The sequence below is a fragment of the Oncorhynchus tshawytscha genome, unplaced genomic scaffold (genome assembly GCF_018296145.1).
Source record: "Oncorhynchus tshawytscha isolate Ot180627B unplaced genomic scaffold, Otsh_v2.0 Un_contig_12004_pilon_pilon, whole genome shotgun sequence".
In the NCBI taxonomy this organism is placed as follows: domain Eukaryota; kingdom Metazoa; phylum Chordata; class Actinopteri; order Salmoniformes; family Salmonidae; genus Oncorhynchus; species Oncorhynchus tshawytscha.
In genome coordinates this window covers 44357-69563 of record NW_024609044.1, presented here as the reverse complement: position 1 = coordinate 69563, position 25207 = coordinate 44357, and the positions used below count along the sequence as shown (strand labels likewise).

At 42.1% G+C, this 25207-nt stretch overlaps 1 protein-coding gene and 1 pseudogene across 1 annotated transcript; both read right to left on the bottom strand.

Moving 5' to 3' along the window:
• Positions 1-5291, bottom strand: LOC121844146 (zinc finger protein 239-like). The gene is made up of 3 exons (XM_042314066.1): positions 5283-5291; positions 2157-2322; positions 1-1533 (listed from the first exon to the last, which is right to left on the bottom strand). The coding sequence occupies exons 1-3, from the start codon at positions 5289-5291 to the stop codon at positions 701-703; spliced, it is 1008 nt and encodes a 335-aa protein (XP_042170000.1). The 3' UTR covers positions 1-700.
• A 2517-nt stretch (positions 5292-7808) lies between these two features.
• LOC112238002 lies at positions 7809-25207 on the bottom strand (annotated as a pseudogene).

Here is a 25207-nt window from a genome sequence, read left to right as displayed (position 1 = left end):
TTACATTTACTGGTTTTATTACATTATAAATCTAAAAGTTATTACATTAACCGTTGTTACAAGACAGCATACATAGTTCTTTCCTTGACCTCATGAATATTATTATTCAATGCCTCATTGATTAGTTTTAGGATCCTTTTAATGAATGTAGATATACATTTAAAAAATGAAAGTGATAAGTTCTTGTTTAGAAGAATTCATTTAAAATGAATATACACCTATTGTTGAAACATTATTCTACATGAAGACATTATAATAGTGTCATGTGTATGAAAGATACAATTATCAACATCCCCCCACAGGTTCACTATGACATTTCCTATGATAACATTTATCCATTTAGATCAATGTGTGATATTACATAGACACAGGGGAGACCTGATCCTAGATCAGAGCTGCATATTATGCTCCATGGAGGTTACCATGGTGATCAGACTAAGGCAACTGTTTAAGAATGGGAGATGGATATGACTGTTCACTAGATATTTTCTATTGGTCCTTTATTTATGGGTCTGAAACCGGTGCTGGAAGGGAGGGAGATGAAATACGGCATGTTTTTGTTTTCTGGTGGTTTTTCTCTCTCATTGGCCCTAAATAAACAAAGCTCTTCCAACCTAGACAGACATAAGGTTCCTTCTCCAGTGTGTCTTCACTGGTGTGAATAAAGGGTCCATAACTGACGAAACAATTCCCACACTGATCACAGATATAAGGCTTCTTTCTCTCCAGTGTGTGTTAGCTTGTGTTTAGTCAGGGAGAAAGTTTGAGAAAAGCTCTTTCCACACTGATCACAGCTATAAGGTTTCTCTCCAGTGTGTGTTCGCTGGTGTCTAGTCAGGGTGGAAGCTCGAGCAAAGCCTTTTCCACATAGACAGACGTAAGGTCTCTCTCCAGTGTGTGTTAGTTTGTGTGTAGTCAGCTCTCCTGACTGATTGAATCTCTTCCCACATTGATCACAGCTATAAGGCCTCTGTCCAGTGTGTGTTCGCTGGTGTGTAGTCAGCTCTCCTGACTGATTGAATCTCTTCCCACATTGATCACAGCTATAAGGCCTCTCTCCAGTGTGTGTTCGCTGGTGTGTAGTCAGGTGGCCTGACTGATTGAAGCTCTTCCTACACTGTTCACAGCTATAAGGTTTCTCTCCAGTGTGTAAACGCTTGTGTATGGTCAGGCCTCCTGAATTAGCAAAGCTTTTCCCACAATCAAGGCAGGGGTAAGGCCTCTCCCCTGTATGAATTTTCAGATGATATTTTAAGGCATTAGATGCAGTAAAACCCCTCCCACACTGAGAGCAGCAGTACAGTTTCTCTCCAGTGTGAATCTGCTGGTGAATTAAGGACCTCAGTCTAGTCAAATTCTTCCCAAAGTCAGAGTAACAGTGGTGAGGTTTCTTCACTGTATTTCTCTGCTGGTGTTTCTTGAGGTGATCTGATCTGGAAAGACTCTTCTCTGCCTCCTCAGCAACATGATGTTGTTGAGGCTCCCAAGATGATAGGTACCTTCCACTGAAAGAGCGATGGTTATGGGAGTCCCCTTTGAAACAAAAGACATTGAGTAACTAGGTTTTGGAAATATGGGTCCATAAACAAATATTATACAAATAATATAGCAACATACACTCAGCAGACAGTTTATTCGGTCCACCCCTCTTTCACAAAAATTGATCGCTCCTACATACAGTGGGTCACGTGGCGGTGAGTCCATTGACCCATCCAGCCTGGTGTCAACGGTACAGGCTAGTCGAGGTGGTGATCTGGTGTGGAGAATGTTTTCCAGGCACACTTTAGGTCCCTTGATACCAATTGAGCATTGATTGAACGCTACAACGTATCTGAACATTGTTGCTGAGCAACCCAATAGAGTATCTTTGGGATGAGATGGAACGGGCTGTTGGCAGCATGAATGTGTAGCCGTCCAATCTGCAGCAACTGCGTGATGCCATCGCGTTAGAATGGACCAACATCCCTGGGGTACGTTTGACACCTTGTAGAATAAATGCACCAAAGAATTCAGGCTGTTCTGGAGGCAAAGGAGGGTCCGACCCAGTACTAGATGGGTGACCTAATAAACTAGTAACTGAGTGTATATTTTTTATCAAATCAACAGAAGTTGCAGGAGCAGATTGTAGTCTAATCCACACACCCCATTGTTCTTACTTGATGAAATCAAATCTCCCTCCTCGTGTCCTTTTATCACAGTTCCACTCTGCCCTGCTGTTTTCCTGCAGTCGACCAGCCGCACCGACACCCTCTTCAGACCCAACAGTAAAGTGCTACCGGAAGAGTTGCAACCCGGGGACTCTGGCAGGGTGGAGGGGATGGGCTAGCTCTGTCCTGGTGAACACAGGAAGTATTGTACATAGAATATCATTAGACCAAACATTTGATTACTTTAGTCTAAATCTATGATTGACAGGAGGTATTATAAGGATGCACCATTCTCCTGAAATATGTCATCGTTCACTACTTTACACATATGTACAGTTTCTCAATCACTTCGGCCAAGTTTTCAAATGGAAGTGGTATATATTTTTGTAATATCCAGTCTAATGTTCAGAACCTTTGATTCAACATTCAGTGGAGTTGAACACATCTTTCAGCCTGAGTTAATGATGGTTAACACAGAATTTAACTGTCACGTAATTGGTCAGTCACTCGATTAAGTTCTGGGTTCATACATATTGGGAGAGATTAGATGCTAGAACGAGGAGCAGAACCGGAATGAGGAGCTCCCCAGTCTCTCTCAAGATACGGCCGAATGTCCCCTCCCCTTCCGAAATGTGAAAGATGGTAACACCTGCTAAATCATGATTTGTTCAAATAACCCAGTGATGAAAAACCTAAACACCAGAACTACTGCTTCTAGTTATCCCACTTGGAGCATGTTGAGAAAATGTCAGTCTCATAGTTTCAGTATCCTTATACAGTACATACATAGAAGAAACCATCAGTTATAGGGGTATTGTAACATGTAGTAGAAACCTACAGTAAAAGGTATGGTGTAACCTGGTGCAATTTCTGCCCCATGTAACATTGTTCAAGATCCACTTCATGGGACTTGTTACTGTAACAGCATCCACATCTAAAAATCAACAGCTTACAGTGTATCAACAACATTCAGATAATGAATGGAATAAACACTTATTTTAGTACACAAAAAAAAACGTAAACTACACACTATATAATTCTGGTTTCGTAGTTCAGTTTTTAGCAGTTTAAAAACAAATGACAGGAAAATATTTTTAAGCTTGAAACAGATTTTTGTGCTTAGAGTTGTGAAAATTGTACCAAAGAGAAACACAATTAGATTGATGGAGTCATGGCTAGTGGGTGTATCCACAATATGTTTTATACCAGTCATTTCATTTCCAATCAGTGAAGGGAAGTGAATAAGTGCACACTTAGGGAGGACAGAAAGACAATTAGGGATTCGTCAACATAGTATCTAGGCAGAAGTGGAGCTAGCGTGAGAGCCATGGGTTTGATGTTAGCCTACCATTATTTAGCCCTATAAAACAGTGTTTAACACTATACAATATGGTCAATTTATATGATTAAATTAAATCCTGAAATTGGTCTAGGCAGTTGTTGCTTATTTTATAAATCAATGTACCCTACAGATGTCTGTGACTATACCTCCTTGTGGGGACCCCTGGGACTGGTAGCTACACAGCTGGTGGGGGAAGGACCAGGGAATTTATAAAGTAAGTTATTTATTAACTTTAATAGTTTAAATAAGTTAACACACTGCCGGGACTTGAGGTAGGCCTACACTAGAAGAATCCAACAATGATGCATGTTGTCTACATTTTAAAAAGTCTAATACATCTGTAGGCAGGAATTAAGAAACATTAGGAAACGGAAAACATTCCAAAGAACAGAATAGCATATTCTGAGTTTAAACGTAGATTCAGCGATATTATGTAGGCTATATGCACAAAGTAAACAGCTACATTTCCCGAAATCACGAGGCTAAACTAGCTAGCTTGCTTTCAGCTGACTGGTGTTAACAAGCGAGCTACAGAGGCTAGCTGCTGGACTTTGGACAAGCAAGCTGATGTTATATAGCAGCTGTACAGTTTCCAAGTTGCTGACCCGTTCAAATAGAACTCTGAGATTTGCCTGAAAAGAAATGAGCAATATCAGAAAAGCTACAAAAAGGTCGCACATCGTTGGTTCTTAGTGGACAGAAATGTGCATGTAACATGTAATAAAAACTGTTGCAGATACAAAGTTAAATGTTTAAGTCCAATGGTGACTTTATGGAAGCTATGGTGCTGTTTTAATCCTATGAAAGAATTTCAGCTAAATAGGCACAGGAAATACTGAAAACCCACGACTATAATATAATGGAATATAACACAAAATATAAAATAATAATTGTCCCAATGAAATGTTTTACCAGTGCATAGCGAGATGCGCATCTCAGTTACTTCTCAGGAAGATTAATAATTTCGAAAATTGGTTATTAACTAGCTGGCCTGTCCTTGACTATGAATGGAAATTAGGCCAGCGAGCAAGCATTCTAGCCAGGTAGCCTTGGACAACAAAAACTACAAGCGTGACAGAGTCATAGACCGTTCAGGGAACATGAAAGAGGAGGATGGCATTAGCGTTTCTCTACAAATTGGGTGCGTGAACATGCTTTTTTCTACTTGCACTCACACACAGATATCAGTGCAATGGATAGACATATTTGGCTTAGGTTGATCGGACTAAATCGCTGTTGGTATCTTTTAGTTGTCAATTTAATAGACTAAGTATTGGTGAATAGATGATGTTGAAATGGTGCTTAAATAGTGGAGGCAGCCCCTGTTTTCTTTGCGAATTGAGGTAACTCTAAATCAATATTTGTTTAGAAGTCCGATTTTTAAATTTGATTTGATTTAAATAGGCAAGTAAATTACAGGCAACATATTTTGTGCTCTCCGTCTCTGCCTTCTTGTATCGGCTGTGTCAAGGCATATGAACTAACAGCATCAAACAACACAATCACAACACGTAGGTTGTAATGGCATAGGTTTCTGGATTGGCTTCCATGTAAAAACAACATTCTGGCTTATTTCTCCATGGTTCTGACTTTACCTGCTTGTTGCGCATTGCCTTGTATCAATCTGTGTGGTTTAGGCTAGTAGGCTACTTTGCTGAAGGACAAAATATCCCAAGAGTTTATTACCACCATTGTTTTTGTCCAGCTGTTCAAATGGAATGAATGATATGGAAGATCGAATATAAACTAGGCCAATACATTTTATACTGTTAATAAACGTAAACCAAACGTACCCGATGCATCGTCGAAGCTATTCTTTCTTCAACGTTTCTTCAAATAAAAAAATTGACAGTAAATGTGTACCGTACACTAGTTATTCTTTGTCATAGCATGCATATAAAGAACAGCTAGACCAGAGCAATCAAACGTAATTTTAAATATCACAACTCGATTTAAATTGTGACAAATAAATGTCTGATGTAGGCTAATCTTACTTCAGGAAGATCTTGGATAATATTTTACATTATCTATTAGAGTCAATAAAACGTTCAACACCCTATCCACCAATAATCCTGTTGTCTGTTCGTCTTAACTCTACCCGAGAGTCTGTTGGAACCACGTCCCCTTCGAAAGTCCAGATAGTTAATTGTCTGAGGCCCAGTAAGTGTAGCCTTGTAAATACCAGACGGATTACCGCTGCGCTGTCCGTGCAACGAACCAGTAAAACCCGATGTATGTTCAATCCGACGTCTGCAGTGGCCATGCAGCATTTACAGCAATGCAACCTCCGCAGTAGTCAGTGCATTCATACTTCTTCCGCTTCACGCAGCAGACTCAAAGCTGTGGTGAAGGAAGTGGTCTTCTTCTTCTTTGGTATTATGGCGGTCCGCATACAATTGTTATAGATGCATGCAGCTACGTACTGTATTGGCTGTGTATCAGCCTACTACTCTGTCGTCTGAATTCATTACGCTTTGGGAAAAACCAACTAACTAACTAGTGCTGCACAGGGGTGGAAAAATACCTAATCGTCATACATAAGTCTTTAGTTTTAAATATACTTAAGTATCAAAAGTGTAATTTCTCAAATTTAATTAAGTATCAAAAGTAAAAGTATGAATCATTTCAAATGTCTTATGAAGTAAACCAGGCAGCTCAATTGTTTATTTTACAGATAGCCAGTGGCACACTACAACACAATTGACAAAGAAATAAGTGTTTCGTGAGTCTGCCTGACCAGGTAGCCTAGTGGTTAGAGCGTTGGACTTGTAACCGAAAGGTTGCAAAATCAAATCGATGAGCTGACAAGGTAAAAATCTGTCGTTCTGCCCCTGAACAAGGCAGTTAACCCACTGTTGCTAGGCCGTCATTGAAAATAAGAATTTGTTCTTAACTGACTTGCCTGGTTAAACAAAGGTAAATAAAAAATCAGAGGCACTAGGGATGACCTCTTGATTAGTGCATGAGTTGAACCATCTTCCTGTCCTGCTTAGCATTCCAAATGTAATGAGTTTTTTTTGGGTGTCAATGTATGGAGTAAAAAGTACATCATTTTCTATGCATGTGGGTCCTTACTCAACATTGACAGGAGGCTCCAAACAAAAGACTGACTAAAATGACAAAACTCATAAATGGAATGAAATCAACCAAAACTCGTTTCTCTCAAGTGCAGCATAGGTTGTGCGGTCTGCAAACAACGTGTCGACTCCGACAATAATACCGGGAAGACTGGAATAATTATATTGAATGCATTAACAGAAATTACTGTAACCAAAGTAACAAACATTACAGATTAGAAATGACAGGAATTAATGTTAGAATGTACTACTGGTGATATGTAATGGGGAAGTGATATCAAATGCAAACAATTCACACAATAAAGTTATGAAACAATGAATGTGCAGAAATTGGCAGGAGAGAGAGCATTTTGGAGAGAGAAGCACATTGTGCATCTGGGCGCTGCATGGTCAATCCGACATCTGCATCGGCCATGCAGCATTTATGGTGATATGACCTCAGTAGAAGTCAAGGAATTCATACTTCTTGCGCTTCGCAAAGCAGTGCAGAGGTGTTTGTTTTTTCTACAGGATGTGTACCCCCCCACACACATTTTTACATTACAGCCTTATTCTGAAATGGAAGTGTCTTGGTGGTTCCAAACATCTTCCATTTCAGAATGATGGAGGCCACTGTGTCCTTGGGGACCTTCAATGCTGCAGAAATGTTTTGGTCCCTTCCTCAGATCTGTGCCTCGACACAATCCTGCCTCGGAGCTCTACGGACAATTCCTTCAACCTCATGGCTTGGTTTTGCTCTGTCATGAACGGCCAACTGTGGGACCTTATATAGACCATTGTGTGCACTTCCTAATCATGTCCAATCAACTGAATTTACCACAGGTAGACTCCAATCAAGTTGTAGAAACATCTCAATGGAAACAGGAAGCACCGGAGCTCAGTTTTGAGTCTCATAGAAAGGGGTCTGAATACTTTTCGCTTTGTCATTATTGTAAATAAGGTATGCATTTTAAGGCTTTTTGTGGAAAATAGTCTTAATTTTTGCACTAAAATTGTAACATTTGTTTCTTATTTTGGAATTTTGGCTGTTTTCGCATTTTTAACTAAATGCAGTTGATTTAGCATAGCTAGCAAACTAACATTTGATTGGGGAAACTAACATTTATTGTTAGGGTTGACATCCATACAAGCATTACACTCTGATTTGTACCTCAATATATTGTGACATACACATATAAACAATAGTCTAAACGTAGGATAATTTTGCTGGGGGCAATAAAGAGATTCAGGATTATTCCCCATGGCCTTTTCTTTCCATGGCAATTCCATTGTTTTGCTCGAGTTCAATTGACTTCTTTACCGCATCTATGTTCCAAACAGGTTACCATGGTGATCAGACCGTTTAAGAATGAGAGATGGATATGACTGTTCACTAGATGGTTTTCTATTGATCCATTATTTAGGGATCTGGAACCGGTGTCAGATAGGAGGGCGTTGAAAGACACGTTTGTGCTTTCTGGTGTTTTTTTCATTGGCCCTAAATGAACAAATATCTTTCCACATACACAGATATAAGGGTTCTCTCCAGTGTGTGTTCGCTGGTGTCTAGTCAGGTTCCCTGACTGACTAAAACTCTTCCCACACTGATCACAGCTATAAAGCCTCTGTCCAGTGTGTATTCGCTGGTGTCTAATCAGGTTCCCTGACTGACTAAAACTCTTCCCACACTGATCACAACTATAAGGCCGCTTTCCAGTGTGTGTTCGCTGGTGTGTAATCAGATCTCTTGACTGACTAAAACTCTTACCACACTGATCACAGCTGTGAGGTGTTTCTCCAGTGTGTGTTCGCTGGTGTGTAGACAGGTTGGAAGCTCGAGCAAAGCTCTTCCCACACTGATCACAGCTATAAGGCTTCTCTCCAGTGTGTGTTCGCTGGTGTCTAGTCAGGGACGAAGCGAGAGCAAAGCTCTTTCCACATTGATCACATTTATAAGGCTTCTCTCCAGTGTGTGTTCGCTGGTGTGTAGTCAGATCTCCTGACTGAGTGAAGCTCTTCCCACACTGATAACAGACATAAGGTTTCTCTCCAGTGTGTATGCGCCGGTGTATAGTTAGATTTTCTGAAAGAGAAAAGCACTTTCCACACTGATCACAGCTATAAGGCTTCTCTCCAGTGTGTACACGCTTGTGTATGGTTAGGGTTCCTGCATTAGCAAAGCTTTTCCCACAATCAAGGCAGGGATAAGGCTTCTCCCCTGTATGTATTCTCAGATGAGATTTTAAGGTGTTAGAAGCAGCAAAACTCTTCCCACACTGTGAACATCTGTACGGATTCTCTCCTGTATGGATTCTATGGTGCAACTTAAGACCTCCTGGACAGGTGAAACTCTTCCCACACTGAGAGCAGCAGTATGGTTTCTCTCCGGTGTGAATCCGCTGGTGAATAATGAAGCCACTCCTTCTAGTGAAACTCTTCCCACAGTCAGAGCAGCAGTGGTGAGGTTTCTTCCTAAACCGCTCTGCTGGGGTTTCTTGAGTTGTTCTGATCTGTAGAGACTTTTTTTGCCTTGTCAGCAACATGATGTTGAGGCTCCCCAGATGATAAGCCCTTCCCACTGAGAGAATGACGGTTAGGGTGTCCCCTGTGAAGCAAAGACATTGAATAACTAGGTTTTGCAATGCATAAACAAATACGACCCTCAGTATAAACATAACTGCCAAAATAAAAGGAAACACTTGAGGAAATTAGGTTTCTGGCGGCTCTTATGGTGTTGGATAAATTTTCCTGGCATGCTTTAGGTCCACTCAACCACTTAGAGGGCAAGGTAAACGCCAATAAATATAGAGCCATTGAGTGTTCACCTTCAACCTATGGTTGATGACAATGCCCCCATCCACAGGGCATGAGTGTTCACTGAATGATTTAATGAGCATAAAAAAACATAGTTATTACTTTAACTACTGTTCCCTGAAGGAGGGAAACAAGGTACAGCTATAGGGAGTTCATGTACTAGCGCCCTCTACTGAGGAACATTAGAATCACGCTTGACAAGGCCAATGAACACCGGGCCGCACCAGAAGTCTCACCTTCTCATGTGATAAAACTAAGGTACGGAGTCAATCCTTCAATTCAGTACCGCTCTTAATCTGAACATGGCGGTGAGGACAAACAACTGTTGTACTTTGTTTGCCACTTTCATTGAACATTAGTTCTAGTCATAACTGTAGGTTCCCTTTTAGTCAGGAAACTCAGGGGATGTGAAATCACGACCCAACCCAACACCAAATGAAATGGCCCACGGCAGACCACCTAGGGTTCCAACCCAACAATAAACCTGTGCTGGTGTCTAATCAGGTTCCCTGACTGACTAAAACTCTTCCCACACTGATCACAACTATAAGGCCGCTTTCCAGTGTGTGTTCGCTGGTGTGTAATCAGATCTCTTGACTGACTGGGTATATTGCAAAAGTGTGCACTGCCTTTCAACGACCCTCTCCCGTCCCAGCCATAAGAACACTGTGGGCTACGCTGGGGCAATGACATCCAAGCGATAAAACCCCTCTCCCGTCCCAGCCATAAGAACACTGTGGGCTACGCTGGGGCAATGACATCCAAGCGATAAAACCCCTCTCCCGTCCCAGCCATAAGAACACTGTGGGCTACGCTGGGGCAATGACATCCAAGCGATAAAACCCCTCTCCCGTCCCAGCCATAAGAACACTGTGGGCTACGCTGGGGCAATGACATCCAAGCAATAAAACCTCACAAAAGTATGTGGTGATGCACAACTGGCCGCAGCACAAATATCCATCGCCCATGAGTTGGAGGTGAACCAGTGGTTAGAGCGTTGGACTAGTAACCAAAAGGTTGCAAGTTCAAATCCCCGAGCTGACAAGGTACAAATATATCGTTCTGCCCCTGAACAGGCAGTTAACACACTGTTCCTAGGCCGTCATTGAAAATAAGAATTTGTTCTTAACGGACTTGCCTAGTTAAATTAAGGTCAAATGTGCGATTGGTTCTGAACTTGTAGACCTTAAAATGCCTGTCTAAAATGGGACAGATTGGATGGGTCTAAAATCTAGGGATGATTCTCTCTCATTATGATAGGTGCGCGAGAGCTGCTGCTTTCCCCACTCCGCAGAGGGACCAGCTTTCACTTTACCTTCAGGAGTAAAATGCCTGTGCCTGTGCCAAGCAGACTGACGCTGTTCTTGAGGGAACAGGAGCAGACTTGGGTGTAGATCCGGAAGTCAGGGCAGCCAGCTTACTGCCGGGCCTTTGTCTGCAAATCCTCTCGAAGACAGTCCTGCCTTGGCAGAAGAATACTTCAGAGGAAGGAAGCCGTGAAGCACCGTGTCCTGCATAGATGCCAAGGACGAGCCAAACAACCCCGTAGGAGAAAGTGTCTCTGCCTGTCCAGCTGGTCTCTCTCAGCACCTAAGACAAAGTCAACCAGAGGTGGCACTCTTCCACCACTGAAGCCCCTATGCTTCTCCCGAATGCTGAAATCGGCCATAGTAGGACTCTCATCTAGGAGCTCTGTGTGGGGATCCCCACAGCCAGGGCTGCCAATAGCTCAGTTTGGTAAATCTGCAGCATTGTGACCATGTTCAGGGACTGGGTCCTGGTACACCTTGTCAAGCTGCAACCCTCAAAAATAACGATACTTATTTGGGAGGGATGTGTTGGAATTAGCCATCCCTTTGTTAGCCAATGAGGCTAGGTAGACAGCTAGCTTCCCATCCAATGGAGGCATTGTGACAAGCCCCGCCCCCTCCATACCCATGAAGTGCGAATACCCATGCAGCATAAGCTTGGCTGAATGCAGCGGAGTCCGAGGTGTGTCCTACGAAGCAGGGTTGAGGTTCTGGTGACGCTACGCAATGCACTTCCACGCTTCCAAGTTGCTCGGCTTCAGACGCAATCGTTGGGCAAGTGTGGGAATTAATGATTCAGCGTCTGTGCCACCAGTTAATACAGGTAGTAGTGTTAAACCCCTCCACAGTCCCCGCAGACAAACAATGTTCTCATGGCTTCTGGAAAAAATATATTTTGGCATGCTCAACCGGTGTCGCTCATTCAGCCGATAGAGACTTAACTGGTTTTCCCCACTAAGCAACGAGTCAGAGTTAGAGCCTTCTCAGGTCTCTCCTCCACCCGTTACAGGGTCTGAGCCGCCGAAGCATCCCATCATTTAGTTCTGACAAATTGAAAACCCTAGTCATTGATGACTCTATTCCCGCAATATCAGACTTAAAAATAATTATACAACAATCATACATTGTTCACCAGGGGGCAGGGCTACCGTAAAGGCTCATCTGAATATGGTGCTGGCTGAGGCTAAAACTGGCAAGTGTAGATGGTAAAGGCATCAACGATGTTGGGATGAAACAGTCTGGTTACCAAGTGTAACATAACTTCAGCGTGTAACTTAGCTAAAAATATGTGTTGGCATCAAGTAATTGTCTCTGGCCCTCCCAGAACCGGCCAGACACCACGACGCCAACCAAACAGGAGCCCTGCACGATGCCAAAGAGATATCAGCTGGCTCTATATCACTACGCTGGGAGGATAGCGCCATCTGATCTCACCACGAGCCCAGGTCCACCCCTGCATCGCGCAACTCAGACTCTGCCAAGGTACAGGCGCCCAGGGAGGAAAATCACACTCGTTACCACAAAGCCTTCTATGGAAGGCGACACGTTTCTCTGAAGTGCTTAAACGCAGCCGGCAACAGTGGTCCCATGAGCCAGATCAATCCAGGGCAGCCCGAGCAGCCATCCAGCAGACAGTGGTCCCATGAGCCAGATCAATCCAGGGCAGCCCGAGCAGCCATCCAGCAGACAGTGGTCCCATGAGCCAGATCAATCCAGGGCAGCCCGAGCTGCCATCCAGCAGAGACATACAAGACTAAACTCGTAAGTATTATTCAAAGACATGGTGAAACCGCATGATTGTGGGCAAGGTCGTGAACTCAAACCCGGCTTAACAACCTTCATAGACTCTTACTAGCCATCTTCCTTACAACCAGTTAGCCACGCTAAAAGCCACAAGAATAACTAGCAAATATTTTGGTAGGAAATTTCACAAAACTAGTTACCAAACTTTAACGCACAACTTCCAGAAGGATAAGCATGCCCTAGTTAGTGGGACAGTTAAGTTTTAATAAATCCTGAAATTGCATTCCAATCTTTATTTAGAAGAAATGTGTGAGATTGTTCTGCTCGAGATGAAGACAGGAAGAAATTGAAGGAATGACTCCGTGCCTTGGTAGGCGGGGACTCCACTGAAGCACAGGGTATATTGGCCTTGTCAGGCGGGACTAATGTTCTTCATTAGAGTGCACTAGCGCTCAACCTGCCCACAGCTGTATTGGGCCAAGTTTCCTGACTGAAAGGGAACAAATGCAAATCATACACCCTGGCCGTTTGTTACCAGATCTCAACCAAATGGAAACACTTATGAGATTTTGGAGCGGGAACCTCAGACAGCGTTTTCCACCACCATCTAAAAAACACCAAATCATTGAATTTCTTGTGGAAGAATGGTGTCGCATCCCTCCGATAGAGTTAGACACTTGTAGAAACTATGCCAAGCCACATTTAAGCTGTTCTGGTCTATTAAGGCACTATGTTGGTGTTTATTTTGGTAGTTACCTGTATATATATTGTTTATCAATCAATGAGCAGTTAGAGAAACAGATTATAGTTTAATCAGCACACATTGTTCTTACTTGATGAAATCAAATCTCCTTCTTCTTCCTTCTCATCCTCCTCGTGTCCTTCTCTCACAGTTCCACTCTGCCCTGGTGTTTTCCTGCAGTCGACCAGCAGCACAGAAACCCTCTTCAGACCCAGCAGTAAGGAGCTACCAGGAGAGTTGTGACCAGGGGACTCCGGCAGGGTGGTGGGGGACGGACTAGCTCTGTCCTGGTGACCACAAGAAGTATTGTACATAGAATATCATTCGACCAAACATTTGATTACTTTAGTGTTTAGTCTAAATCTCTCTACAACACTGTTCCAAAAATGCAATGGCACTTACTAATGAAGTTTGTAGTATTGACTGTCCCCATGAGACATTTTACCACTATAGCCGAGTTTACCATAGTCAAATCAAATCATACGCGCCGAATACAACAGGTGTAGAAGTCAGAAGTTTACATAAACGAGTTTTAATGACTCCAACCTAAGTGTTTCTACCACTCCACAAATGTCTTGTTAACAAACTATAGTTTTGGCAAGTCGGTCATCTACTTTGTGCATGACAAGTCATTTTTCCAACAATTGTTTACAGACAGATTATTTCACTTATAATTCACTGTATCACAATTCCAGTGGGTCAGAAGTTTACATACACTAAGTTGACTGCGCCTTTTAAACAGCTTGGAAAATTCCAGAAAATTGTCATGGTTTTAGAAGCTTCTGTTAGGCTAATTGACATCATTTGAGTCAAATGGCTGTGTACCTGTGGATGTATTTCAAGGCCTACCTTCAAACTCAGTGCCTCTTTGCTTGACATCATGGGGAAATCAGAAGAAATCAATTGTAGACCTCCACAAGTCTGGTTCATCCTTGGGAGCAATTTCCAATTGAAGGTACCACGTTCATCGGAACAAACAATAGTATGCAAGTATAAACACCATGGGACCACGCAGCCGTCATACCGATCAGGAAGGAGACGCGTTCGGTGTCCAAGAGATGAACGTAATTTGGTACAAAAAGTGCAGACTACAGATTGCAACTGCACATGGGGACAAAGATCATACTTTTTGGAAATGTCCTCTGGTCTGAGGAAACAAAAATAGAACTGTTTGGCCATAATGACCATCATTATGTTTGGAGGAAAAAGGGGGAGGCTTGCAAGCCGAAGAACACCATCCCAAACGCGAAGCACGGGGGTGGTGGCATCATGTTGTGGGGGTACTTTGCTGCAGGAGGGACTGGTGCACTTCATAAAATAGATGGCATCATGAGGGAAAAGTATGTGGATATATTGAAGCAACATCTCAAGACATCCGTCAGGAAGTTAAAGCTTGGTCGCAAATGGGCCTTCCAAATGAGCAATGACCTCAAGCATACTTCCACAGTTGTGGGAAAATGGCTTAAGGACAACAAAGTCAAGGTATTGGAGTGGCCATCACAAAGCCCTGGCCTCAACCCTATAGAACAATTGTTGGCAGAACTGAAAAAGCATGTGCGAGAAAGGAGGCCTACAAACCTGACTCAGTTACACCAGCTCTGTCAGGAGGAATGGACCAAATTCACCCAACTTCTTGTGGGAAGCTTGTGGAAGGCTACCCAAAACGTTTGAGGGTGTCTGGCATGATGGTGTTGATGTGAGCCATGACCAGCCTTTCAAAGCACTTCATAGCTACAGATGTGAGTGCTACAGTTTGGTAGTCATTTAGGCAGGTTACCTTAGTGTTCTTGGGCACAGGAACTATGTTGGTATTAAAGACTCGGACAGGGAGAGGTTGAAAATGTCAGTGAAGACACTTGCCAGTTGGTCAGAGCATGCTCGTAGTACACGTCCTGGTAATCTGTCTGGCCTTGTGAATGTTGACCTGTTTAAAGGTCTTCGGAGGGCATAGCGGAATTTCTTATAAAGGTTCTGGGTTACAGTCCCACTCCTTGAAAGCGGCAGCTCTAGCCTTTAGCTCAGTGCAGATGTTGCCTGTAATCCATGGCTTCTGGTTGGGGTATGTACGTAGTCACTGTGGGGACGACGTTGTTGATTTACTTATTGATGAAGACAATGACTGATGTGGTATACTCCTCAATGCCATCGGAAGAATCCCGAACATATTCCAGTCTGTGCTAGCAAAATAGTCCTGGAACTTAGCATCTGCTTCATCTAACCACTTTTTATCTAACCACTTTTTATTGACTTCCTGCTTTCATTTTTGCTTGTAAGCAGGAATCATGAGGATAGAATTATCATCAGATTTGCCAAATGGAGGGCAATAGAGAGCTTTGTCTCTGTGTGTGGAGTAAAGGTGGTCTAGAATTCTTTTCCCTCTGGTTGCATATTTAACATGCTGATAGAAATGTGGTAAAACAGATAAGTTTCCCTGCATTAAAGTCCCCGGCCACTAGGAGCACCGCCTCTGGATGAGCATTTTCCTGTATGCTTATGGCTGAATACAGCTCATTGAGTGCGGTCTTAGTGCCAGCATCAGTCTGTGGTGGTATGTAGACAGCTACCAAAAATACAGATGAAAACACTAGGTAGATAGTGTGGTCTAGAGCATATCATGAGGTACTCTAACTCAGGCCAGCAAAAAATTGAGGCTTCCTTAGATGTCATGCACCAGCTGTTGTTTACAAATATACATAGTCCATCACCCCCTGTCTTACCAGACACCGCTGTCCTATCCTGCTGATACAGCATATAACCAGCCAGCTGTATGTTGATAATGTCATCATTCAGCCACGACTCTGTGAAGCATAAGATATTAGTTTTGAATGTCCCGTTGGTAGTTTAATCTTCCTTGTAGGTCGTTGATTTTATTTTCCAATGATTGCACATTAGCTAGTAGAACGGAAGGCAGAGGGGGTTTATTCGATCGCCTACGAATTCTCAGAAGGCAACCCACTTTTTCTCTGTCTTCTTTTCACGCAAATGACGGGGATTTGGGCAAGTTCCCGGGAAAGCAGTATGTTCTTCATGTCGGGATCATCGGACCCGTTAAAGAAAAGAAGAAGCTAATATTCACTGTTCTGATGGCCAGAAGTTATTTATTTTCAGTCAAAAGAGACGGTAGCAGCAACATTATGTACAAAATACGTTTTTTTCTTTAAATAGTTCAACTGTAATGGCACATACTACAGAAGTTTTTAGTATTAACTGTCCCATAAGACATTGTACCACTATAGCCTAGTTACAAATACATGTATGTGTACTATAATAACTTTGGAAATAGTGCCATGTTTTTATCCTTATTACTGTAGGGGAGAGTGTTGAGCCGGCCTTGTTTCTAGGATACCATACACAAAATTAATAATTTGACCAAATATTTAGGAAGAGGTCATCATTTCATGTAGTCTGTGAAGAAAGAAAGCACATGAAAAAAAGTGGGAAGCAAGTTAGGTCCAAAAAACTGAATTTGGCTTAGAGGTTTAATGGTGCTTGCATCTTAACCAAAGTTGACCATTTTAAGATTGTTCTATACATCAGTTGGGGTCTTAATAAGCATTGAGTTCCTAAACCTAGCATGAAAATGCATCCTTGTAGCTGTGTGGGCTAATATAGTCAACATGTTTGCCTTGGGTAAGTTGAGCCAATGGAAGTGTTTTCTTCCCAGCTGGGATATGAGGTAACAACAGGGCTTAGTCTATGCTAAGTGTTTAAAAAGTACAATGTTTGTGTTAGGTGTTAAACCTGTGTTAAATAATTGTATTGTTCCTCAAGCAAGGAAGGGGCCGATGACATCAGTAAAGTGTGTACTTCACTGTATCTATAGATGGGATATTGCTTTTCAACAATAACATTTATTTTAAAAATTACTTAAAAAATATATAAATCACCGGAGTACTACTTTAAAGTGTGGGAGAGTGGGGTAAGTTTAGCAATGTTTTACATTCAGCATCACTACTTCAAGGGAAATAGTATTCTTTCTATATTTTTCAGCAATTTTTACGATATAGCCAATTTAGACTTTTATGGTTGTCATTAGTTACCACAGCCACAAAATGACCTCTTCCTACATATTTGGTCACACAATTTTGTGCAAAGTTTCCTATAAACAAGGGGCGGCTCAACTTTACATTTGACCATTTTTACTCCAGCAATTTATAAATAAAATAATTTTCCCTGACACCCAAAAGTACTAGTTACATTTCGAATGCTTAGCAGGATAGTATATTTAAGACCAAATACTTTTACTCCAGTAATATTTTACTCGGTGATTTTCACTTTTAGCCGAGTCATTTCTACAAAGATATCTTTACTCAAGTATGATCATTTAGTACAGTTTCCACCACTGTCTAGCTAACGTTAGCTGTTCAAATGGAAGTGGACGATCAAATGTGAAAACCAGGCCTAGATATTTCCAACACAGTAGGTCTATATTGCTAACAAAAGGCAACCAAACGTACCCGATACATTGTTGACGCTATTCTTTCTTCAACGTTTCTTCAACCAATGTGTACGCTATAGTTACGTTGTTTGTCACAGCGTTCAGATAACTATTATGGCATTGTCGCAGGCAATTCCAGTCTCAAGTCTACAACTGAAACAGCTAGATCAGAGCAATCAAACGTCTATATAAATATCAAAACTGGATTCAAATGTATGTAGGCTAATCTTACTTCAGTAAGATCCTGGATAAGATTTTACCTGAGCTATAAAAGTCAAGAAAACATTCAACAACATCCCATTCACCATTAATCCTGTTTTCTACTATGGTCTACCTGAAAACCACTTGGAACAGATCTCTTCGAGAGTCCAGCCACAGAGAGAACAATGACAGATATTTCACTGGAGGTATAAATGTGAAGCATCCGGTTGGCGTTTCCACTCACTACCAAATATGGTGGTGAGAGGAAGCCCAGTGGCTGGCAGTGAGAGAAGATGGAGCGAGATGGATTTTGGCCGACATTTTGCTAATTTGATCTCAATGCAGTTTTTTGTTTCCAAAACTAAAATCTGTTACGAACAGATAGGACTAACTTTGAAAGACTTTACCGTTTGCGAAAGTTTTTTAAAAGTGCGTTGTTTAGGAGTGCATGGAAATGAGTTATTGCACACGCGCACTTATGAGTAGGCGTTCCATAACCGAAATATGCAAATACATGCTAGAACCAGCCAATGTTAGCTCTGCTCATCTTTTGCTTGTTCTATTTGCTCACATTGGAAACAACAGGCGGTGGTCTATCTTGGGTTAGTTATAAAAACCATTGGTCCAACGTGAAGTCCTTCTTCAATAGTATTTATGGAGGTCTGCAAACAAACGTTAGAGGTGCATGTTGCCACCTACTGTACAATCCATTATACTTGGTGATAGAAAAAAAACCTGCCAATTTAACCCTTATGAAAAACAGAACACTCCCTGCAATTCTTCCGCGGTAAAATCATGTAATCCCAAGTACTTTTCTGCAGCTGCCACCACAACATATTTTATGTGACTTCAATTCAATTTCTGCGGTACAGTTGATAGCAATGGTTATGAACACTAAGAAACCAACCTTACTGAAACACATATTATTCCGAATCACTCTCGAGAATCCCTCACCCTGTACCCATCCTCCTCTGCTACTCAAATCAAATCACATTTTATTGGTCACGTGTTCCAAACAGAAAAGGTGTCGACTTTACAGTGAAATTCTTACTTACGAGCCCATTCCTAACAATGAAGGGTTAAAAAAAGTAAGATAAATATTTGCTAAATAAAAAAAGGAGACACACTTTCACACTCTTCAAATATGCTGCTGCTACTCTGTTTATTATGTCCTGATGGCCTAGTCCCCTTTGCCCCTACTACATGTACATACTGCATTACCTCAATCACCTGTTCCCCTGCACATTGCCTCAGGACTGCTACTCCTTGTATATAGCCTTACTATTGTGTTACTATGTGTGGGGACCATTTGCACGTGTGTTTTGTGTGTGTGAGCGAATGTAGTGTGTGTCTAGAGTCTAGTGAGTGTGCGGGTAGTCTAGTGAGTGTGCGGGTAGTCTAGTGAGTGTGCGGGTAGTCTAGTGAGTGTGCGGGTAGTCTAGTGAGTGTGCGGGTAGTCTAGTGAGTGTGCGGGTAGTCTAGTGAGTGTGCGGGTGTCTAGTGAGTGTGCGGGTAGTCTAGTGAGTGTGCGGGTAGTCTAGTGAGTGTGAGTCTTGTGAGTGGGTAGTCTTGTGAGTAGTCTAGTGAGTGTGTAGTCTAGTGAGTGTGCGGGTAGTCTAGTGAGTGTGCGGGTAGTCCAGTGAGTGAGTGTGAGTGTGCGGGTAGTCTAGTGAGTGTGCAGGTAGTGTGGGTAGTCTGAGTGTGCGGGTAGTGTGTGGGGTAGTCTAGTGAGTGTGTGTGAGTGGGGTAGTCTAGTGAGTGTGCGGGTAGTCTAGTGAGTGTGCGGGTAGTCTAGTGAGTGTGCGTAGTCTAGTGAGTGTGCGGGTAGTCTAGGGTCTAGTGAGTGTCTAGTCTAGTGAGTGTGCGGGTAGTCTAGTGAGTGTGTGGGTAGTCTAGTGAGTTTGTGGGTAGTCTAGGGAGTGTGTGGGGGTAGTCTAGTGAGCGTGTGGGGGGTAGTCTAGTGAGTGTGTGGGGGGTAGTCTAGTGAGTGTGTGGGTAGTCTAGTGAGTGTGTGGGTAGTCTAGGGAGCGTGCATAGAGTAAGTGCAATTTTGTTGTTGTTGATATAAATCATTAATGAGGTCGACTTTTAGTGCCTTCAGAAAGTATTCAGACCCCTTGACTTTTTCCACTTCGTTATGTAACAGCCTTATTCTAAAATGGATTAAATACATTTTCCCCCTCATCAATCTACTGCATAATGGCAAAGTGAAATCAGGTTTTACATTTTGGGGGGGGGGAATGTAATAAAAATATACAACAGAAATACCTTATTTGCATCATAAGTATTCAGCACCTTTACTCTAAGACTCAACATTGAGCTCAGGTGCATCCCGTTTCTGTTGATCATCCTGGAGATGTTTCTACAACTTGATTGGAATCCACCTGTGGTAAATTTGATTGATTGGACATGATTTGGAAAGGCAGACTCCGTAGATCTCTGAAACAGGATTGTGTGGAAGCACAGATCTGGGGAAGGGTACCAAAACATTTCTGCAGCATTGAAGATCCCCAAGAACACAGTGGATGGAAGAAGTCTGGAACCACCAAGACTCTTCCTAGAGCTGGCCGCCCGGCCAAACTGACCAATCAGGGGAGAAGGGCCTTGGTCAGGGAGGTGACCAAGAACCTGATGGTCACAGACAGAGCTTCAGAGTTTCTCTGTGGAGATGGGATAACCTTCCAGAAGGACAACCATCTCTGCAGCACTCCACCAATCCGGCCTTTATGGTAGAGAGGCCAGACGGAAGCCATTTCTTAGTAAAAGCACATGACAGCCCGCTTGGACTTTGCCAAAAAGGCACCTTAAGGAATCTCAGACCATGAGAAACAAGATTCTCTAGTCTGATGAAGCCAAGATTGAACTCTTTGCCCTGAATTCTAAGCGTCACGTCTGGAGGAAACATGACACCATCCCTACAGTGATGTGTTGTTTTGGCATCATGCTGTGGGGTTGTTTTTTCAGCGGCAGGGCCTGGAAGACTAGTCAGGATCGAGGGAAAGATCAACGGAGTAAAGTACAGAGAGAACCTTGATGAAAATCTTCTCCAGAGTGCTCATCTGTCAGGTGGATGCAATATCTTGGCAAAGGAGAAATGCTCACTGATAGGCATGTAAACAAATTTCTGCACAAAAATGATGTGTGCACATGTAACATTTATGGGACCTTTTATTTCAGCACATGAAACATGGGACCAATACTTTACTTTTTGTGTTTATATTGTTTTTCATGGATATAATTATGTAATGCATAATTTATTACAGTTTTAGGAGCATTTTAATAAATTTAGTGAATAAATAATTAAGTGTAGAAATAAGCAGAAGTTGTTCAGAAGATAATGGATTGAATTTATTGACGAATTGAATACATGAATACACACTACTGTTGAAACATTATTCTACATGTATTTTATTTAACATTTATTTAACTAGGCAAGTCAGTTAAGAACAAATTCTTATTTACAATGACGGCGTACACCCGCCAAACTCGGACGACGCTTGGCCATTTGTGCGCCACTCTATGGGACTCCCAATCACGTGTGATACAGTCTGGATTCGAACCAGGTTGTTTGTAGTGATGCCTCGTGGTCAAAGACTGAGATGGTCTTAGACCACTGCTCCACTTTATTTAATAATAATAATAGTATATAAAAGAAGACAATTATCAACCCCCCCACACAGGTTCATTATGACATCTTCTATGATGACAATGATCCATTTAAAAACACAATGTGTGATATTACATAGACACAGGGGAGACCTGGTCCTAGATCAGAGCTGTATATTATGCTCCAGAGGTTACCATGGTGATCAGACTAAGTCAACTGTTTTAGAATGGTAGATGGATATGACTGTTCACTAGATGTTTTCTATTTCACATGTATTTAGGGATCTGGAACTGGATAGGAGGGAGATGAAATATGGCATATTGTTGCTTTATGGTGTTTTTTCATTGGCCCTAAATGAGAAAAGCTCTTTCCACATAGACAGACATAAGGCTTCTCTCCAGTGTGTGTTCGCTGGTGTGAATTCAGTGTCCCTGATTGACTGAATCTCTTTCCACACTGATCACAGCTATAAGGCTTCACTCCAGTGTGTATTTTCTGGTGTGTAGTCAGCTCTCCTGACCGAGCAAAGCATTTCCTACACCGATCACAACTATAAGGTTTCTCTCCACTGTGTATGCGCTGGTGTATAGTTAGTTTTTCTGAAACAGAAAAGCACTTTCCACACTGATCACAGCTATAAGGCTTCTCTCCTGTGTGTGTTCGCTGGTGTACGGTTAAGGCTCCTGCACTAACAAAACCTTTCCCACAATCAAGGCAGGGGTAAGGCTTCTCCCCTCTATGAATTCTCAGATGAAATTTTAAGGTGTGAGAAGCAGTGAAACTCTTCCCACACTGTGAGCATCTGTAAGGTTTCTCTCCTGTATTGCTTCTTCTGTGTACTTTAAGACCCCCTGGACACGTGAAACTCTTCCCACACTGAGAGCAGCTATACGGTTTCTCTCCTGTATGGATTCCCAGATGAGATTTTAAAGTGTTAGATGCAGCAAAACTCTTTCCACACTGAGAGCAGTAGTACGGTTTCTCTCCTGTATGGATTCTTAGATGATATTTTAAGACGTTAGATGCAGCAAAATAGTTCCGCATTGAGGGCAGCGGTATGGTTTCCCTCAGGTGTGACTCCGCTGGTGAATTAAGGACCTTTGTGTAGTGAACCGCTTCCCAAAGTCAGAGCAGTAGTGGTGAGGTTTATTCCCTGTACGTCTCTGCTGGGGTTTCTTGAGATGTTCTGATCGGGTGAGATTATTCTCTGTCTCGTCAGCATCATGATGTTTTTGAGGCCCCCCAGATGATAAGTCCCCCCTACTGAGAGAACGACGGTTAGGGGTGTCCCCTGTGAAACAAAGACATTGAATAACTAGGTTTTGGAAATATGGGTCCCTAAACAAATATTATCATAAATATACAGTATATTTTGTATCTATCAATTAACAGAAGTTGCAGAAGCAGATTGTAATCTAATCCACACACCCCATTGTTCTTACTTGATGACATCAAATCTCCATCTCCTTCCTTCTTGTGTCCCCCTCTCGAAGTTCTACTCTGCCCTGGTGTTTTCCTGCAGTCGACCAGCCACACAGACACCCTCTTTAGATTTAGCAGTAAGGCCTACTGGGAGAGTTACGACCCTGGCACTCTGGCAGGGTGGAGGGGGATGAGCTAGCTCTGTCCTGGTGAACGCAGGAGGTATTGTACATAGAAAATAATTTCAGCACTTTGGAAGTGGTATATATATTTTTTACTCTTAGTACAAATGTCAAAACTGATAACACTTGTAACTGATAACACTGATAACACTGTCTTATGTTCAGAACGTTTGATTGAGCATTCAGTGGAGTTGACCACATCTCTCACCACTGAGCTAATCTTGATTGATCCATAACTAAAGTCTCACGTAATTGGTCAGCTGCTCGACGAAGTTCTGGGTTCATACGTGTTAGGAGGAGAGATTAGGAGACGCCAGAACAAGGAGCAGAACCGCAACGAGGAGCTCCACCCTCTCAAAATACGGGCCTTGACACACTGCCGGGACTTGAGGTAGGCCTATACAAACAGTCTAATAAATATTTAGGAAGGAATCAAGAAACATTAGTAAAAGAAAAACATTCAAAAGAGTCAAAATAACAGAATAGCATATTCTGAGTTTAAAGGTAGACTCAGCGATATGAAGTAGGCTAGATGCACAAAGTAAACAGCATAGTGGGTGAATTGCCGCAATTACCCAGAGCATTGTGTGCTATAGGCTAGAAGGTTACTTTGTTGAAGGACAAAATATCCCAACAAGTTCATTACCGCCATGGTTTATTTGTCCAGGTTTAATTACCGCCATGGATTATTTTGTCCAGTTTTAATTACCGCCATGGTTTATTTTGTCCAGCTTTAATTACCGCCATGGATTATTTTGTCCAGGTTTAATTACCGCCATGGATTATTTTGTCCAGCTTTATTTACCGCCATGGATTATTTTGTCCAGCTTTAATTACCGCCATGGTTTATTTTGTCCAGCTTTAATTACCGCCATGGATTATTTTGTACAGCTTTAATTACCGCCATGGATTATTTTGTCCAGCTTTAATTACCGCCATGGATTATTTTGTCCAGCTTTAATTACCGCCATGGATTATTTTGTACAGCTTTAATTACCGCCATGGATTATTTTGTACAGCTTTAATTACCGCCATGGATTATTTTGTACAGCTTTAATTACCGCCATGGATTATTTTGTCCAGTTTTAATTACCGCCATGGATTATTTTGTCCAGCTTTAATTACCGCCATGGATTATTTTGTACAGCTTTAATTACCGCCATGGTTTACTTTGTCCAGCTGTTCAAATGTAACGCATTGATGTGGAAGATCAAATATTATGAAAACTAGACCAATACATTTTATACAGTAGAGCTATAGGCTACTGTTAGTTAACCAAACTCACTTTTTATACCACACAGCAGAGATATAATGTTAAAAGTTAACTGAACGTATAATTGTATACAGCTGAGCTATTCACTACTGTTAAAAAGCAGCCAAATTTACCAAATCCATCAAGGAAGCTACTGTTTCTTCACATGACAAGAAATGTGTAGGCAACAGTTATTCCTTTGTCATAGCGTTCAGATAAACATTATACCAGAGCAATCAAACATCTAATTAAATATCAGAAAACGATTTAAATTGTGACAAATAAACGTCTCATGTAGGCTGACCTTACTTCAGAAAAATTATTTGCAAAGAGTTTACCTGATCTATAAGTCAAGAAAACGTTCAACACCCTTTTCAAGAATCCTGTTGTCTGCTACCGCCTACTTTTACCCAAGAGCCACTTGGAACACAACGAACTCTTCTTCTTCTTCGATGGGGTTTAACGACGGTTGGTATCCAATGTTAATGGAACATTATCGCCACCAGCTGGTAGTGGTATTGAAAAAAACAAACATGGGATATGGGAAAAATGAGATACCAAATAAAACACGTCAACTAAGAACCAATCCCACTTATTCAATCACAGTCCACTCCAAAATACATCCATACACAGGCTCAGGGTTCCGTGATGGCCATACATTCACTGACAGGATCTCTTGCACAGACTCAGCACAGCCCCCCCCCCCAAAACGTTCTGCGGCATTCACAATGATTCATTCCAATGTTCTTAGATTTCTTCTCCGCTTGTGCTGTACAGTTTCTGACCATTGCAATAAATATTATAAAGTCCCCCTTTTTACCATGTAGCATTTCACTATTCCTGGTTGATGAGAACCCTTCACTGGTCTTGTTTGCTCTACTACCATTGTTTATTCTCCATCCTTCCAATTCTCTCACTGCCTCCAGATAGGAGACACACTGGACACTTACT